The sequence below is a fragment of the Glycine max genome, chromosome 9 (assembly GCF_000004515.6).
Source record: "Glycine max cultivar Williams 82 chromosome 9, Glycine_max_v4.0, whole genome shotgun sequence".
NCBI classification, from domain to species: domain Eukaryota; kingdom Viridiplantae; phylum Streptophyta; class Magnoliopsida; order Fabales; family Fabaceae; genus Glycine; species Glycine max.
The window spans coordinates 33,588,816-33,606,166 of NC_038245.2; the positions used below are offsets into that span (position 1 = coordinate 33,588,816).

The 17,351-nt window shown below is 32.2% G+C and overlaps 1 protein-coding gene and 1 pseudogene across 1 annotated transcript; both read right to left on the reverse strand.

Moving 5' to 3' along the window:
• Positions 1-8,020: 8,020 nt before the first annotated feature.
• LOC100306678 (uncharacterized) lies at positions 8,021-8,917 on the reverse strand. The gene is made up of 3 exons (NM_001251675.2): positions 8,800-8,917; positions 8,548-8,623; positions 8,021-8,419 (listed from the first exon to the last, which is right to left on the reverse strand). The coding sequence occupies exons 1-3, from the start codon at positions 8,803-8,805 to the stop codon at positions 8,175-8,177; spliced, it is 327 nt and encodes a 108-aa protein (NP_001238604.1). The 5' UTR covers positions 8,806-8,917; the 3' UTR covers positions 8,021-8,174.
• A 6,079-nt stretch (positions 8,918-14,996) lies between these two features.
• Positions 14,997-15,791, reverse strand: LOC112997875 (heavy metal-associated isoprenylated plant protein 39-like; annotated as a pseudogene).
• Between the last annotated feature and the right edge of the window lie 1,560 nt (positions 15,792-17,351).

The window sequence follows — 17,351 nt, forward strand, 5'->3', positions numbered from 1 at the left end:
ATCAAAGTTGAAAAATGCACACACATGACCTCTATTTATAGCCTAAGTGTCACACAAAATTGGAGGGAAATTTGAATTTCAATTCAAATTTCACTTGAATTTGAAATTGAATTTGTGGAGCCAAACTTTGGAGCCAAAATTTCACTAATTATGATTAGTGAATTTTAGTTATGGTTCATCCCACTAATCCAAGATCAATTCCAAGATTCTCCACTAAGTGTGCTTAGGAGTCATGAGGCATGTAAATCATGAAGGATATGCACAAAGTGTGACTATATGATGTGGCAATGGGGTGTATTAAGCAAATGCTCACCTCCCCCTCTAAAATTTAATTGGATTGGGCTTCTACCAATTCAATTAAATTTTATTTCCCAACACACATCAAATATTCACTTAGTGCAGTGAAATTACAAAACTACCCTTAATACAAAAACTAGTCTAGGTGCCCTAAAATACATGGGCTGAAAAATCCTATATTTCTAGGGTACCCTACCTACATTATGGAGCCCTAAATACAAGGATCAAATATAATGACATCCTAGTCTAATATGTAAAAAGATAATTGGACCCAACCTTGGCCCATGGGCTCAGAAATCTACCCTGAGGTTTATGAGAACCCTAGGGCCTTCTTCAGCAACTCTAACCCAATCCTCTTGAAGCCTCTTGCTCATGACTCTAGTGACTGGTCCCTTCCTAGGGAGAATTGCATCACAAGCAAAAAGAAATGTTGAAGAAATTGGGTAAGATTTAATTTATAATATGATGTTAATTGATGTATCATATATTCTTCAAATTGTTGTTGCTAACAAAACCTTCTAATGCAACCTACACTCCTTGCAAACATACATTTGATCAAAATTTAGAAAAGTTTCATCAGTTGAGTCCAGCCATAGCTACATGGATTGATCGCATTTCAAAAAAAAATGGAGCATGGCTTATGATAAAGAAGGACGTAGATATGGTCACATGACAATCAACCTCTCAGAATGTGTAAATAAGGTATTGAAGGATTGTCGCAACATACCGATAATAGCTTTGGTGAAATCAACATATAGTAGGTGTCGAAAGTACTTTGTTGATCGTGGTCACCAAACCCAAAGACAATTAAATGAAGGACAAGTATATTGTTCTAAAGTTGTTAAAGAACTTCAAAAAAATCAAGAACAAGCTTGTTCGCACATCGTCCGCGTCTATGATATCCACTTGACAAGGTTTGAACTAGAGGAGACCTTCAATCCTAAAACGCAACGTGGCGGACAAAAGTGGGTAGTTAACTTGAATGACCATTATTGTCAATGCGGAAAGTATTCTGCTATTCACTATCCATGTCCACACATTATTGCTGCTTGTGGTTACGTGAGCATGAATTACTTCCAATATGTAGATGTTGTTTACACAAATGAGCACATCTTAAAAGCTTATTTCGCGCAATGGTGGCCTCTTGGGAATGAAGCGGCTATTCCTCCTTTTGATGATCCATGGACACTTATCCCTGATCCAAGTATAATTCGTGCGAAAGGTTGGCCAAAATCAACAAGGATAGGAATGAGATGGATTGGTTGGAACCATCTGAGCACCGATAAAAATGTAGTAGATGTGGAAGAAAAGGACACAACAGACGTGGATGTCCAATGCAATCTCAATGTGGAAGTTGTTAAATTAATTGATTTATGTATTTTGTTTGTCTACTTGAATGAAATGGAACCTATCGATGATCAGTTTGTTTTTTAAAATTAGTTATTATTATATTTCTGTGCACGTCATAAACTTGATCAATTGGTTAATATTCATAACATAAATGATAATACAAGTCTAAAATTTAAATTAAAAACATACAAATAAATTTAAATACTAAAAAGAAAATCAATCGTTTTGATGTCGATGATGACGTGAGGATGTGCCGCATGGACGATCCCATCTTCGTGTTTGTCTATCAGGATTTCTTCTGTCACGATGGCCCCCCTCTTCATGCTAGTCAGCCTCAAGAGAAAATTGGTGACGCAAATCAACACCTAATAATTCATCCATATTAGGTATTGCTCTAGGTACATTCCATTGAGTACCTAATGGGGCATTAGGTGTTTCAGTTAGAGCATCATGTTGTTGTGAAGGGGTCATAGTAGGCCATGAAAAATTCAGATATGTCTCTGCAACACCACCTAATGAATGTTCGCTTGCAAAAGTATCACTTTGATGAGCTTCGAATGGATACTGATACATCTGTGCTGGATACTGAGAAAATGTTGGTGTGTGTGATACATTCCATGGCCACGCTCTACCATCTGTGGGTACAAATATGGTTCCGCTTCAATAGTCTTCCTTCGCCTGGCTATGCCTTTAGTTTCAACACTTGATTGGAGAATATTTAACTGTTGGGCTGGAAATTCATGTTCTATTGGTGGACCATGTGACAGAGGTTCAATTATTCTCTCTTGCTCTTCAGATAAAATTGTTATTTTCTCCACATACGGCACTAGATCATCAACTATCCATGTATTTCTCCCTTGTGTCGACACCATGTACTGTAACGTCTCTGCAACTTCAACCTACAATTATTACGTGTTCAAATTCATGAACTCAAATTTAATAAATTATTTGAAGTTAAATATGACAGAAAAAATAAAAAATACTAGTGTCGCCATGTTTTCATTTTTAAGGTCAACAAACATCTTTGTTTTACACCTATATCACATCATATAGTCGGAGTTAAAGCTCAGTAGGCCTTCTTGTCGAGGATAAGCGTCGACCCTAAGATCAGTCTGATTGTTCCATTGATTGATCATTGGGCCTAACAGTTGCCCTCAATTTTCATCATGTTTTCCTTTCAAAGTTATGCCATGAATATTAAATGGTTGCGAAGGAGAACTTGGAATTGGTTGTTGCATGCCAAATTGTCTCAAAACTTTATCGGGTTAGTGCCACTCAATGACTTGGAAACAAATTAGTGGCACCACCACGCACCACGCAACACTTCCAACTAAAAAAATTGGAGGCAACGCTGACATAACATTTGCTGAGTAAGGCTCCCAGAAAAACTGCAGATAATTCCAATTTTGATTAATTTCAATGAAATATGAAATGCCAAATTGTTATTTAAGCAATAAATTTAAATGTTCTTACCTCATGTTGTTTCATAATATCTAGTTAGCAACGAAAAAGTATCAAATCATCATTACCAATATGTTGATTTTCCCGTCGCAGCCACCTAAAAAAATCATAAATTAACATTACTTACATTATTAATTATTTTAAAATAAAATCTAATTGATTTAGTTTTATAATTGGTGGCGTTGCACATCTCTCTATATAAATAACCAAGTACAACAGATCCCCATGAATACGTGCTGCACTCTCTAAAGTTCCGTAAAAATTGCAGGTATCTTACCGAAACTTTGTTACTACTTTTGTCAACAAATAAGACACCTCCAATGAATCGAAGGATCCATGCACGGGTAAACCTTTCTACCTGTTCTAAATTACCGCCATGATTATTTAAATCTGGAAAATTGTGAACCAACCAACTTAATTTAATCATACTGCCTTGAAGTTCACCTTCTTCTGGTCTGACTCCTAACAATTCTTCACATAAATCAGCTCAACTAAGGTTTGTTGGACCAATTAACGGTGTTCCATCCACACGAAGACCTAATAAAACAGAGACATCTTGAAGAGTAATAGTACACTCTCTGCATCTCATGTGAAAAGTATGTGTTTCCGGTCTCCATCTTTCTATCAAGGTAGTGATTAATGCCGCATTTATTTTTAAATATCTCATCTTCATAATCCAGTAAAAATCAGATTGACGAAGTAGAGGAATAATCTCTTTTGGTATTTCTTCTTGACCTTGATACTTGGGGACAGCTCGTCTAATATGTAATTTTCTATCTTCTTCCCCATTCCAACTATGTTGTGAAACATGCTTATCTTGCATCCACAACATGTCACCATCAACGGGACCAGAATTAATTAAAATATTTGACGAACATGATGAAGAAGAAGTCATTAACAATGCACCACAAAAATTATGTGTTTAGTTTAAAAAATTAATCTTGTCCGCTAAAGAAAAAAGTCTTTCTACTTATTCATATTCAAATATATTTAAATAAAGATAATATTAATATCAAATTCAGGTCCTAAGACTTGTCAAAATACACTCAGGATTACAATTTCAACATCTCAGTTAAAATTAGTATTAATATTAAAAATCTAAAAATTATAACATGACAAAAAATTTCATTCAAATTTTACACTAAAAATAATTACGAAAGATTAAACATAGATAATATTTTTTAAACACACCTACCTAATACTATCGATAATTTTTTTTATAACAAATGACATTAATTTATTTTTACACTACAAATAAGTACAAAAAATTAATAACACATAGTATTTTTTAAACGCACAAAACCTAATACTATCTATAAATTTTTTTATGACAAATAAGATTGAATTATTTTTATATTAGAAATAACTACGAAAAATTATACATATTTTTTTAAACGCACCTACCTAATACTATCTATAATTTTTTTTATAACAAATGACATTAATTTATTTTTACACTAGAAATAAGTACAAAAAATTAAAAACAGATAGTATTTTTTAAACAGACGTAACCTAATATTTTCTATAATTTTTTATAACAAATAACATTAATTTATTTTTACACTAGAAATAATTACAAAAATTTAAACACAAATATTTATTTAACCCACCTACCTAATACTATCTATAATTTCTTTTATAACAAATAACATTACAAAAATTTAAACACAAATATTTTTTTAACACTAGATATATGTATCAAAAATTAAACACATATAGTATTTTATAAACACACTTATCTAATACTATTTTAAAAAATTAACAAATAAAATTAATTTATTTTTACACTAGTCATAACTACAACAAATTAAATACACCTACCTAATATTATCTACTTTTTTTTAAACACATCTATCTACTACTATCTATAACAAATAACATTAGATTATTTTTACACTATAAAATACTTCGAAAAATTAAATACATCTACCTAATACTATCTAATATTTTTTGAATTCAATTATATTTTATTTTAAATATAATTACTAACTAAAATAATTACAAAAAATTAAATATAAATTCTAATTATATTACCTGATTGAAAATTTAAGTAATATAATTACTAACTAAAATCATTACTAACTAAAATCATTACTAGCTAAAATTCAATAATAATAATATGAAAATTTAAGTCATACTTGATTGAAGCTTTCAATAACACCAACAGCAAATTTTTTTTCAAGCACCACAAACTCTAACTCAAACTCAAAAGACTCAAACAGAAGAGAAGAAGAGAATGCATATTTGGTAGATATTCTAGGTGCAAACAGCCTTATTTAAAGGGAAAGGGAAGAGGATGGTTTCCCCTATTACGTTTCAACTGTTCTGAACCTTGAAAATATCAGTCATGTTCAATTTTTTCTTCATTATTTCTGCAAATCCTATACCTGAACCCTAGCAAAGAGTACAAAGCCATGCATGAACCCCCTATACTGAACCTACCCTCATGCATGTTGCACTGCACGGGTTGTATCTTGCTAGTTTCACTGGCGGAACCAATGGACCAAGGCTATCCCACAACCTCGACTGGCGGAACCAACGTACGACTGGCACTGCAGGAGTTTGACTGGCAAGACCAACGAGCATGGATGGATGGGCTGGCGATGATGGATGGATGGGCTGGATGGCATGGGGGTATCTCGCTAGTGGGATTGGCGGAACCCTTTGGGTTGCTTTATGCGAGCAATTGGCGGAACCATGCCTGCATGGGAAATTATGTAAACAAGGGTTCCACCAGTCCAAGTGGCGGAACACCTTTATAAAACAGACCTCCTCCGAAAATTCTTTCAAAACAGATCCCCTACGGTAAATTGTTTGTAAAAGGAACCCGCTTACGTCGTTTTGCCTAATCATTGAAGGCTTTTCTTATTTTGGAGTCTGACTTGGAAAATGATCATGAAGTACATCTTGCTTCATAGTTATATTATATGTAAGGGTTTTGGTGATACGGTTTGATGTAATTTTGATTTAAAATTAAGTGCAATATTAATTTGATTTGATTTAAATTATTTATAAAATTTAAATTAAATTAAATTATTTTTTTAATTTGTTTGCTTTATTTTTGTAATTTAAAAATTATTAAAAAAATATTTACAAAAATTTTGTTATTAATTAAATAAAACTTGGCTAATAACTAGTTTAATAATCAACGATATAATTATATAAATGAACAATAAAAGTTTCAATAATTGAACTTGAAGTAAAATGATAATTATTTTTCAATTGAATTATAATCATTCAACTTAAATAATAAATCATTCAACTTAAAAGTATAATACTTAATTTTAGATTCCAATTATTGAATTTGACACATAATACTTGATTCCAACTATGAGAATTTTAGAAAATAGATATCCAACAACAAACATTAATTGCAACAATAGTTTCTAGAAAATTACACAATGCATTTTGGGATGGTTTGATTTTTGCGTGTCAAACCACCAACCATACTCAATCATGCAATTTGAAAATTAAAAAAACCAAACTAAATCAATAATCATTGATTTTTTTGTGATTTTTTATTTTTTGGTCAATTTTTGATTTTATGCTTAGTTTGGTTTGATTATAAATATCCCTATAATTACATCTAGTCTAGTGGTGGCCATGAGGACGGTCTAGGTGGGAGACCACCTGGGGACACCAATTTTTTTTATACAACTTATATAAATATTAAAAGAAATTTTTATATAATTTTTACATTATATAAAAATTTGTTATAAAAATTAAATAATTTTCCATAGATTTATTTTAGGAAAACAATACCAATAATTAGTCAATTACTCGAGTTTTGGATTTCTTTTGGATTATTAAATCTATTTTCTTGGTGAGTGTCTTAGGATCAATTCTTAAGAGGTGTCAACCTAGTTGAAATCTCTTAAATTGTTATGAAGTTTCCGTCAAGGTTCATTAAAAAAAAAAACACAAACAGAGTAACCTCTTTTCAGAGGCTTTGTGAATTGAGCCTTTGCAGGAAAACTAGCATCAACTGTCTGAAAATCAAATCAACCTATAAGAGAACATCTATTGAAAGCCATTGAAGGAATTTATTGTGTGAGGAACGGATGAGTACAGAGAGTGTAGGAATTCTTTTCGAAATTGTAATTAATGCATCTGAATGTAGAAAGCATTGAGATAGAGGGGGCTTGATTGATGGTCTCTGTTAGTGGGGAATTGTCTATTATTATAGTGTGCAATCTAGTAAATAATGCACAACCACTTACTGGATCCCATATAATTGGAGGATATGATGGAATATATGTAAATGGGTTTGCGGTTAATCGTTATATATTATTCTTTTAGCTGATTTATATATATACCCAATACACACCTTAAGCATTGTTATATATGCTCACTCTAAGAAAGCGTATGCGTATCATTTTCTTCCTGGGGTATGTTTGGGTGCGTGATAAACAATGTAATGGATGAGAATATAATGGAGTGGATTAAAAAAACTATTCTATTGGTTGGATTATTCATAAAAGAACGGAATAAATATTTCGTTTCATCATTTAGAAAGATAATAGAACAGAATATAAATTATAGTATAACTTTTCCTTTTCTGTATGACAACTTTTTTTTTTTATCATGCCTACTAACATTTTCAAACTCTTTTTTTAAGTGAAGTAACATTATAAAAGTATTAAATGTATCACGAAATTCTATATTTTATAACCACTGTATATTTTATGGATAATATAATTGTAATTATTGTAGGCAAAGCAATAAAGAACCTGCGAGAATAACTAGTAGTTCCTAAGACTACAATAATATAGTTATTGTAGTATTTAACAGAAAAATTAATAGTGGTTAAATTAAAACGTGATGGCAGCTACAAGTAGTGTAAACTTGTGTCATTCACATTCATTATGATGCCTTTACTTCCAATAAACTATACTATAAGAAGACGTGTGTTGCAGGAAAAGCCAAAGACATTACGAAGGCATGCATACATGCATTATTTTATTTTTTTTGCTGAAAATAATACTCCTAATATTCAATATTCTAAAATTTAGCAGATGACACAGCTTTATAGGATTCTCTTCAAAACTTCTAGCCTATGTTACATTTTAACTATACATATACAGTGGGGGTGTCATTTGATAATAATAGGGATAGGCATCATAGAGTTTGAGAGGAACAGGTTCTTTTACTGGCTCCACCTTCTCTTTCTCCTTATCCTCTTTTGCTGGACCAACTGTAACTATTTCAGTTTGACAACACTTTCGTAGCTTGCACACTGCATTCACTGGATCAATGTTCCCTAATAAGGTCATTTTCTCGTCTTTCATGTCAATAGAAACTGATTCAACCCCTGCAAGATAATATCAAACACAGTGTTGTTAATAAATCCTTGATTCCTTGATGCTTCATGTGATATGTATTTTGCTTCTTAAAACAAAAGCAAAGTTGTATACAGTAGGGTTGAAAATTTTGATTTACCTGAAAGACCAGATGCTGTTCTCATAACTTTTCGCTTGATTCTATCATCATGTAAGCCCACCTTTAACACTACTTTCTGTTACACAGCAAATGTAAAAAATAGCTGTTAAGAACCAACAATTAATCACTTCTAGCTACATCTATAAAACGTGAAATTAAGGAAACAGTCAAATAAAAATCTCAGAAAATTCAATAACGTGATTCATGCATTGGTAAGGGGAAGGAGGGGAAATAAAAGAGTCTAGTTCTGACCTTCATTGTTGTTAATGCTTGCTTGTAAGGGCTAAGCAAGAATTGTTTGGTAACAATTGCAAAGGAAAAGGCGAAGAGTAGTAACCTATGGCTTTTGTTTTGCTAATGAAGTTGTGATAAGCATGGCTGAGAATGAGCTATATTTATAGTACTATAGTAGTATGTCGTGAGACATGGTCAAGTCAAGTCAACTCATCAAATAGTATAGTCTTCAAAACTTTAGTACAATTTGTTTGTTAAATACATAACAATAATTCACGCGGCAGAAACCGTGTCATGTTTTTCTTATAACAGAAACCGTGTCATCTTTAAGTTTTGCGTCTGCCCTACATAGTTCCTTACGGAAAAAGTGAACCAATGATATTATAAAAACTGTAATCATTGAAGGCCTTTATCATATTTTGGGGTCCAATGACGGAAAATGATAGTACATCTTGCTTCGTGGTTATATCCCGAAAATATTAATAATAAGGATGATGATGCAGTTGGGAATTAATTTTGGATTGTTTTGGTGGCTGGCAATGAATTCACGTCTACTAATTGGCCCACGAAGACAACAGTAAAGTCTTATTTCGAAGTCAATTACATATATAAATCACACATTATGTGATTTAGCACGGCCGGTTAAAGACTAAATTTCATAAATATTATTTATCTTGATTCTTGAGATATTTCTTCCTCTCTTTTTCACTAAAATTTAAACAATTTACTCTTTTCACTTGTGCCTCTAGAGACATGCTTTTTACATGTCCAAATCACTTGAATTTATACAATTTACTCACCTCACTTTTACTTTGACATTAGATTCTTTTTGCCTCTTGATAAAATCACAATCCATATACTGTCTTAATCCTACTTAAATTAAAATCCTTTGATTTTCAGCATCATATGCATGCAACTGGAATTTAAAATAAACCAGACTAAACACACTCAAAGACAAGCAATATTTAACGAGATTCAATAATATGTCTACGTCCTTGAGAGTAAAATAATGTGTTTCTATTTATTTATTAGAAATAAGGTTACATGATGTATTTATAATCTGCACTGGTGCAAATTATAGGCATTACCCTCGTACTTACCTCCACCTCATCCCACTTAATTTGTAAACAAGTAGGCCCAAGGACAAATGTTATCACTATATGTGCTTGCTTCACTCTAGCATATGTCTGCCCACAAAATATGTTCATTTTTCTTATTATTTTTAATATGATAAGTCTATCTATTCTTGATGTTTAATTACCCGGCAAAATCTTCACATCATAAGCAATCCCGAGTTTGAGAGTGTGTTTTTACGGGCAAATGTTATTAGTTATTAATTTGTTAGTAAAAAAGATTCGAACTCATAATTTTTTGTATTTTTTCTTCTCTCTTCAATTATTAAATTAATCTTATAATTCCAAAATAACAAATAAAAGCTTGAGAGGGTGTTTGATACTCCTTATATGACTTAGACAATTCTTTGTTCTCAAGTGTTCACTACTAAGAAAAAGTTTTACCACTTGGGTTCTCTTATGCATTCGACAACAACTTTTAATCGTTGTGGTATCCAACATCGTGGAATGTGTCTCCATTTATAATGATGGTTCTTAAAAAATCGTCTCAAAAAAACTATCATTCTAAGATGATTTTCAAGCAAATAATCATCTTAGAATGTTTTTAAAAAAAATAAAAATTGAGGATTTTAAGATGATTTTTTACAAAAGTCGTCTTAGAATATAAATTTTTTAAGATTGTTTTAGAATTTTTTTTCAAAGAATGAGAATTCTGGTACGATTTTTTCAAAAATCATCTTAAAATGTAAATTTTCTAAGATGATTATTCAAAAAATTATCTTAGAATATATTTTTAAAAAAAATCAAAATTGAGAATTTTATGATGATTTTCTAGAGAATAGTCTTAAAATGTCTTTCTTTCAAAAAAATTAAAATAGTATGTTAGACATATGTGTCTATATACAACATCATAATTGTGTTATTACAATTTGTTTCACTCTCGACAATTAATTATGCTACCAATACAAGCAATTGTGAAATAGGGAAATGCAATTAAATCATTAAATATTCTAAAAAATATATTAATCATTTAGAAATAAATCATCTTGATACGAATTTTTAACATTAATAATGCATTAAAATAGTTATATAATTTTTTTCTACAATAAAAAATATATATACAAAAATAAAGAATTAATGGTGATGAAAAAACTATGACATCAAAAGTCTATATGGGATAATTTTGAACAAATTTATTATATTATAAAGGTTTTTTTATTTATTTTATAAGAATTTTTATAACACTAACAACCACATTCTAATTAAGGGTAATAAAAAAAACCAATTACACAATTATTAGATACTATTGTAAAAAGAATCATTTGGATTAATTTTATAATTAATGTAGTAGAGTCTTTTATGATCATTTTAAATTATAGATCAAATAAAAAGGAGTCAAGTTAACATTGCCTTTAAGGAAGTCTTCCAGAAAGTTCCGTGTTGCATATTTTGGATATTATATTAGAATTATTTGTATTATTATATTTGAGCTCTAAAAAAGCAAGGTCAATCGGTTGATATAAATCACAAAGGCATTATTACATTGCAATGTTTCAGTTAGCACAAACTCAAGAGCTGTAAACGCCAAAAAAAAAAAAATACAAACCAAATATGCTATTCCACAGGAACACAAAGAATGCTTGACCATGAACCAAAAAGTCACAACACCGAGATCCACAAAAGAAAAAAAAACAAAAACTAAAGGGGATTACTTCACCAATCCACAAGCTAGAATTTACTAGAATGGATTCAGCCTTACCTGTTTAGGTAGTTTCTAGAATTTGAACATGGGACTTTCAGGCAGCCACAAGTCAAATCCACGCTTTCCATTGATCTGAATTTTCTAGATCCTGCAACCACAAGTCAATCATTTATCTTCAGCCATTTCATGAAAGAGGGAAATTTAAAAAAAAAAAAAAATAGGTATAGGAACCTACAAGTCAATTAAGAATATATGTAGGGAAGATGAATTGCATACATAAGTTAATGCTGACAACTCATCACACTTAGGGTGGAAATATACAGGTGAATATATTTAATTAGTTTATTTAACTTTCTTTTATTTATTTATTTATTCATTTAGCTTTGTCGTCCAATTCTCAAAAGCATTAGATGAACAGAAAAAAGATAGACAAAAGAACTTATATAAAGATATCTTCAAAAGTTGTTCCTTCAGTATAAAGGTACTAAGGTTTGGACCAAATACAGTCCCATCTGAGAAAACTAAGTTTTAAAACATGGAATCACATTCCACACCTGGCAATTATATGTTGTCAAATACAGCTGTTGCAACATGTTCTTTTCGAGAGATATCAAACCATTCCACTCAAGGTAAATAAACTTAAGTGGAATATGTGTAAAAACATAACTCCTGAGAAATTCCTGCTGCAATTATCTGGCAGATATTTTTGCTAACTCCTCAAATCAACTATATATTTTACAACTTACAAGATAAAAATAATTAATATATATGCTCCAGCTTGAGAACATGTTAGAACATATAATGTATGCGTACAGTTAGTGTTCAAGTTTTCTCTTATTCAATGCCAATTTAACACGTTCTATCTCATTATAATACGAGCCGTTGCGATCGTACCTTGCAAATGTGGATAGTACCTTCCTTCCCTTAGCATATGCTTTCAAGAACTTATCACACATCTACTATAAATTCCTAATGGGGTTGGGGGGTTTGATTTCTCATTCACTATGTATCTCTCAATTCAAAGCTACTGTTTCAAGCCTCTTATTTGGTTCATCCATCAAGAACTACACTAAATAAATAATAAATAAATAAAAACGATTAGATGATTTCAAATTTTATATACTTTTAAATTAAAATGTTAGTGTACATGCATTAAAAGTAACATAAGTTCAAAGGGGCCATTACCTGCAGATTATCTGTAGCCCTGCATGTAAAAAAGCAAAACACAGATTAGCAATAGAATGTTGATTAGTAATTACTGCTTAATCATAAATATAATAATTAAAGTTAAAATAAAAAAGGTTTGCAGTGCCAAAGATAAGGATGAGTTCGGAGAAAGAAATGAAAGTAATTACTGTTAAATGTTTCATTAAGTTGTATCCATTACTTCCTTGCCCTCTGCAATAACTCCCAATGTAATGATCCAGTTGTCATGTTAAATGCCCCAGGGTAGCAGAGTAAGTGAGCACCTGAAGTCAAAAATTGACTGATACCGTAAGTTTGTCAAGGCTTTGAACAAGATAATAATAATAATAATAATAATAATAATAATAGTTGTGTGGATTTGAAAACAAATCAACACAACTGGATAATTAATCTCAAATAAAACTTCCAGGTTACAGCCTGTATAAAAACAGATAAATAATTGGCAAATAACATAATAATGGGAATGAAATATCATACCAAGAAATATGGATTTGAAATTTCTTTTAGTATAACCCTGAAATAAAAAATACACAGGGAGTGTTGCCCAATGTATGTGAACCAATTTCTCTTCCACACCCGAAAAAATCGAAATAGCTACTCTATGATGCTAATGGCACTTAGGTGGCATGGATAAAACACTTTGGAGAACTCAAATCAAAGTCAACCAATCAAAAGTAGAGCAAGATTAATTGTTTTCAAGCATAGTACTGGAAAAAACTCTAGTAGCATATATCATAGCTAGTTCTGGAAATCGAATGTCATAGCAGATGTCTATGCCAATGTGTTCGACCTCTACATGAAATCATGAATCAACTCATTATTTCAAATTTTTACCCAAACAGAGAAATTTTCGTTGCAAGAAAAAAAAGTAATCTGTAGTAAAGCAAGCCAGTATGCCGGAAATTACAGAGCAATAAAGCAAATACTACGGGGTTAAGCCTGCATTTTGCATAACAAATATTTGATATAAAATAGTCTGAATATGGGAAAGCAAAGCATGCACTCAACTTTAAGCTTGAGAATGACACTACTAAGACAAATACAATTTTCTAATATAATTACTGTGAAGGAAGATCTAGCATACCAGTAATGCCTTTATCCCCGTGGAACATCAACCAAATACCCCCCTCCCCACAAAAAACCCGAACCACAGGCCAGTTCCAAGTACCACAGCCGCCAAAAACCCTCAAACACCACCGCCGCTCCAAGTACCACCGGCTAGTTCCCCGAGATGGTGGCATCGTAATTGGGGATTCCGGCGTGTTGTACCTACTCCCCACCGCGCCGTTCGAGTTTCAGTTCGACTATTCCAAGACGTCGAAGGTGAAGCCGATTGCCATCCACGAGCTGTCATTCCCGCCCTTCGTGCCGCCTACAATGTCACGGTCATGGACCGAGAAGGCACCACTAAAGGGCAAGAAGAGCAAGAAGGTTCCCCACTGCCCGACCACATCGACTTCTACAACGAGGTTTCCACTGCTGCTCGACTCAACGATGATGTCCTCCTCCTTGTCAACGTCGTTGAGGGCATCTTACATCCAGACCCACACCATCCTCCACTAGAGGGAGAGAAAGCGAGAAAAGTCAAGACAGAGAAAACAAGAATAAGAGAGAGAGAGAGAAATAAAGGGAGTGTGTTACACGATAAGATAAGAGAGAAAAAAAGCATAATCATTCAAAGATGATTTTTTGAATAACCATCCTTAAACTTACAATTTTAAGATGGTTATTCAAAAATTATTTTCATTATTAATGAACTTAATTACAACATTACCATTATATTGTCTTCTTTAAACACGGTTTCTGCCAACCGTCGTTGTTGGCACGTCATATTAAACAACTTTAGTAGTGCTTCAAGTTGGACAAATCCATTTTTAATAATATAATTATTCAAGTGATATAAGTTTTAAATTATTATATACTAATAGTAATAAATCGATATAGATATTTTAAATTTCAAAGTGATGGGAAAAAGTATTAAGAAGCGAATGTTCTCCACTCAAATCTTTTGTTATTAATTACTTGTGACAAACAAAGTCCGATCATACACCACTAATTATTACAGAGTATACTGCATGCATGTTCAATTTACTCCCTTGGACACACAATCGTCTTCAATCTAATAGACCATGCATGCACGAAAAATTGAAATAAAACCAACAAAAATGACTACGTACTATGTCTTCTTTTATCAATCTTTCTAATATTCTAAACTTTAGCAGATGACAAAGGCACTATATAGGATTCTCTTCAAAATTTCAAACCAAGTAATTTTAACTATACAAATAAAGTGGTGGTGTCATATGATATTAAAGGGGATAGGGTTCGTAAACAGGAACATGCACTTCTTCGGGAACCTTCTCTTCTTTTGCTGGTTTAACTGAAACTAATTCAGTGTGCACCACTTTCGTAGCTTTGACACTGGATCAATGTCCCCCAATAAGACTAATTTCATGTCATTAACGTCAATAGAAATTGATTCGAGCCCTGCAAAATAATTACAAATAGAAATTTGTTCAAAAATCAATGAATTATTTAAACTGTATGATATGAATTTTGTTTCTTGAAATGAAAAGAAGTTGAAGTAAAGTGAAAATTTTGATACCTGGAAGGCCAGATGTTGTCTTCATAGCTTTTTTCTTGATTCTATCATCATGTAAGGCCACCTTTAATATGACTTTCTGTTGGACAACAAATACCATAAAGAGCTACTAGGAACCAACGATTACTTCTAAACATGAAAGGAAATATATATAGTTATGAGAAATTAAACACAATTAGAAAAACATTGATTAGGGGATGGAGAGGAAATCATTACTAAAAAAATATTTTTTACGATACACATTTTAATATGGTTATGTGGAATCGTCTTAGAATGTCATGCGGTAGCAATTTTGTAATTAGAGGGAATGAAAACCACAACGATTTTACGTAAAATCATCGTGGTTTTCATTCCCTCTAATTACAAAATTGTCACCGCGTCACCTTTCAAATCCCTAGCTCACCTGTACATGCCCTCGATCAGCCATTGTTCCTCATGCATGACCTTCCTCACCTCGATTGTAGTCTCCCTCACCCACTCTCAGTCGTTGTTCTTTCTAGGGTTTCTGGTGTTGTTCCTTTCACTGCCATCGTCAATGGCAAAATTCGTGGTGGAGAAGAACAGCTTGACAGTGACATCATCGGACAACATCAAGGGCACGCATGATAGGGCAATTTGGAACTTCAGGATACTCCAATACGAAGGCAGCATCGTTGGGAATATTTTGTACCCAAAGGACAACAAAAAGGGTTGCAAGGAGTTTGATGAGTATGGGATTTCCTTCAAATCCAAACCCAGTGCTCTTCCCACTACCGTTTTGCTCGATCGAGGAAGTAAAATTCTCTTACCCTCTAATCTTTTCATGTTTGATTTTAAGGTTTCAGGTTTTGCTGGTCTGATTTTAGGGTGTGATTTTGTTTCTGTGGCTATGAGATTTTGCAGCTAGTTTTGCTTTGCTTGGGAAGTGTTTTTGGTTCCTTGGTTTAGTATTTCGCATAAGTGACATGTTATAAGTATGACCAAGTCTTGATATGCTGCTTGGGTGTATTCTAAGTATTTTTTATGTGTTCCTTTCGCATATTGTTTCTTTGCTTTGAGGGTATGGAATGCACAAAAGGTTGGAGCTTCTACTATTCTACTAAGTAGGGGTAAATATTCTTTTTTATATCTGAGTGATGGTTCTTATATTTTCTATTGTAACATTATTACAGTGTGTTGTTTATTTCTGTAAGTTGTTATTTAATGTCACCCAAAATGAATTTGATAGTAGATTTCCTTTCATTTTGTTTGGCAAATTATTCCATTTGATATGAGATTTTCATCAAGTTTGGTTTATTTTCTTACAATCATTCAATGCCAAAAAAGAATGGACATTACCTGGAATAACGAGCATGGGCATTTTCCACCATTGGTTTTAATTTATCATGCATGTTTTATTCTTTGTATTTGAATGTTTGACTATTTGCCTATATATGCATTACTTAGTTGCTTTGCCCAAAGTTTTGTCCTGTGATTCTATAATTATGTATGTTTATTATGTCAAAAGGATGATATATCATGAGAACTTAATCGATGATAATTTTTTCATTGCCTTGCGAAGAAAAATAATTGCTTCAATAAGATTTAGCATGCTTGGTCATAATAATGTTGCATGTTATCAAGTCGTGTCTCCATACTCTACACGCTACATTGGTCAATCATCTTTTGAAAGTTTGGGGATTCCTAACTTCAAATGTAGATAGCCTTCCTCACTTACCCAGTTAGAGTAGGTCTTTGGTTTTCACATTCAGTCAATTGAGGTGATTTTCCTTACTGTAGGTACCTCTTGAAGTGGTAACCCCATTAGATGTCAAATTGCTAAATGGTTCAAGACTAGTGCTTGAAGGTGAACACTAATAGATAAATGTTGGTCTTGCTATGTGGCTGAAAATGAATGGGAATCTTGAAGACTCGTACTTAAAACATATAGTAAGTGTCGCAACGTAGGTCACGACGGGATGACGAAATAAAAATTAAATAAATAAATAAACTATTTCCCAAAAAAATG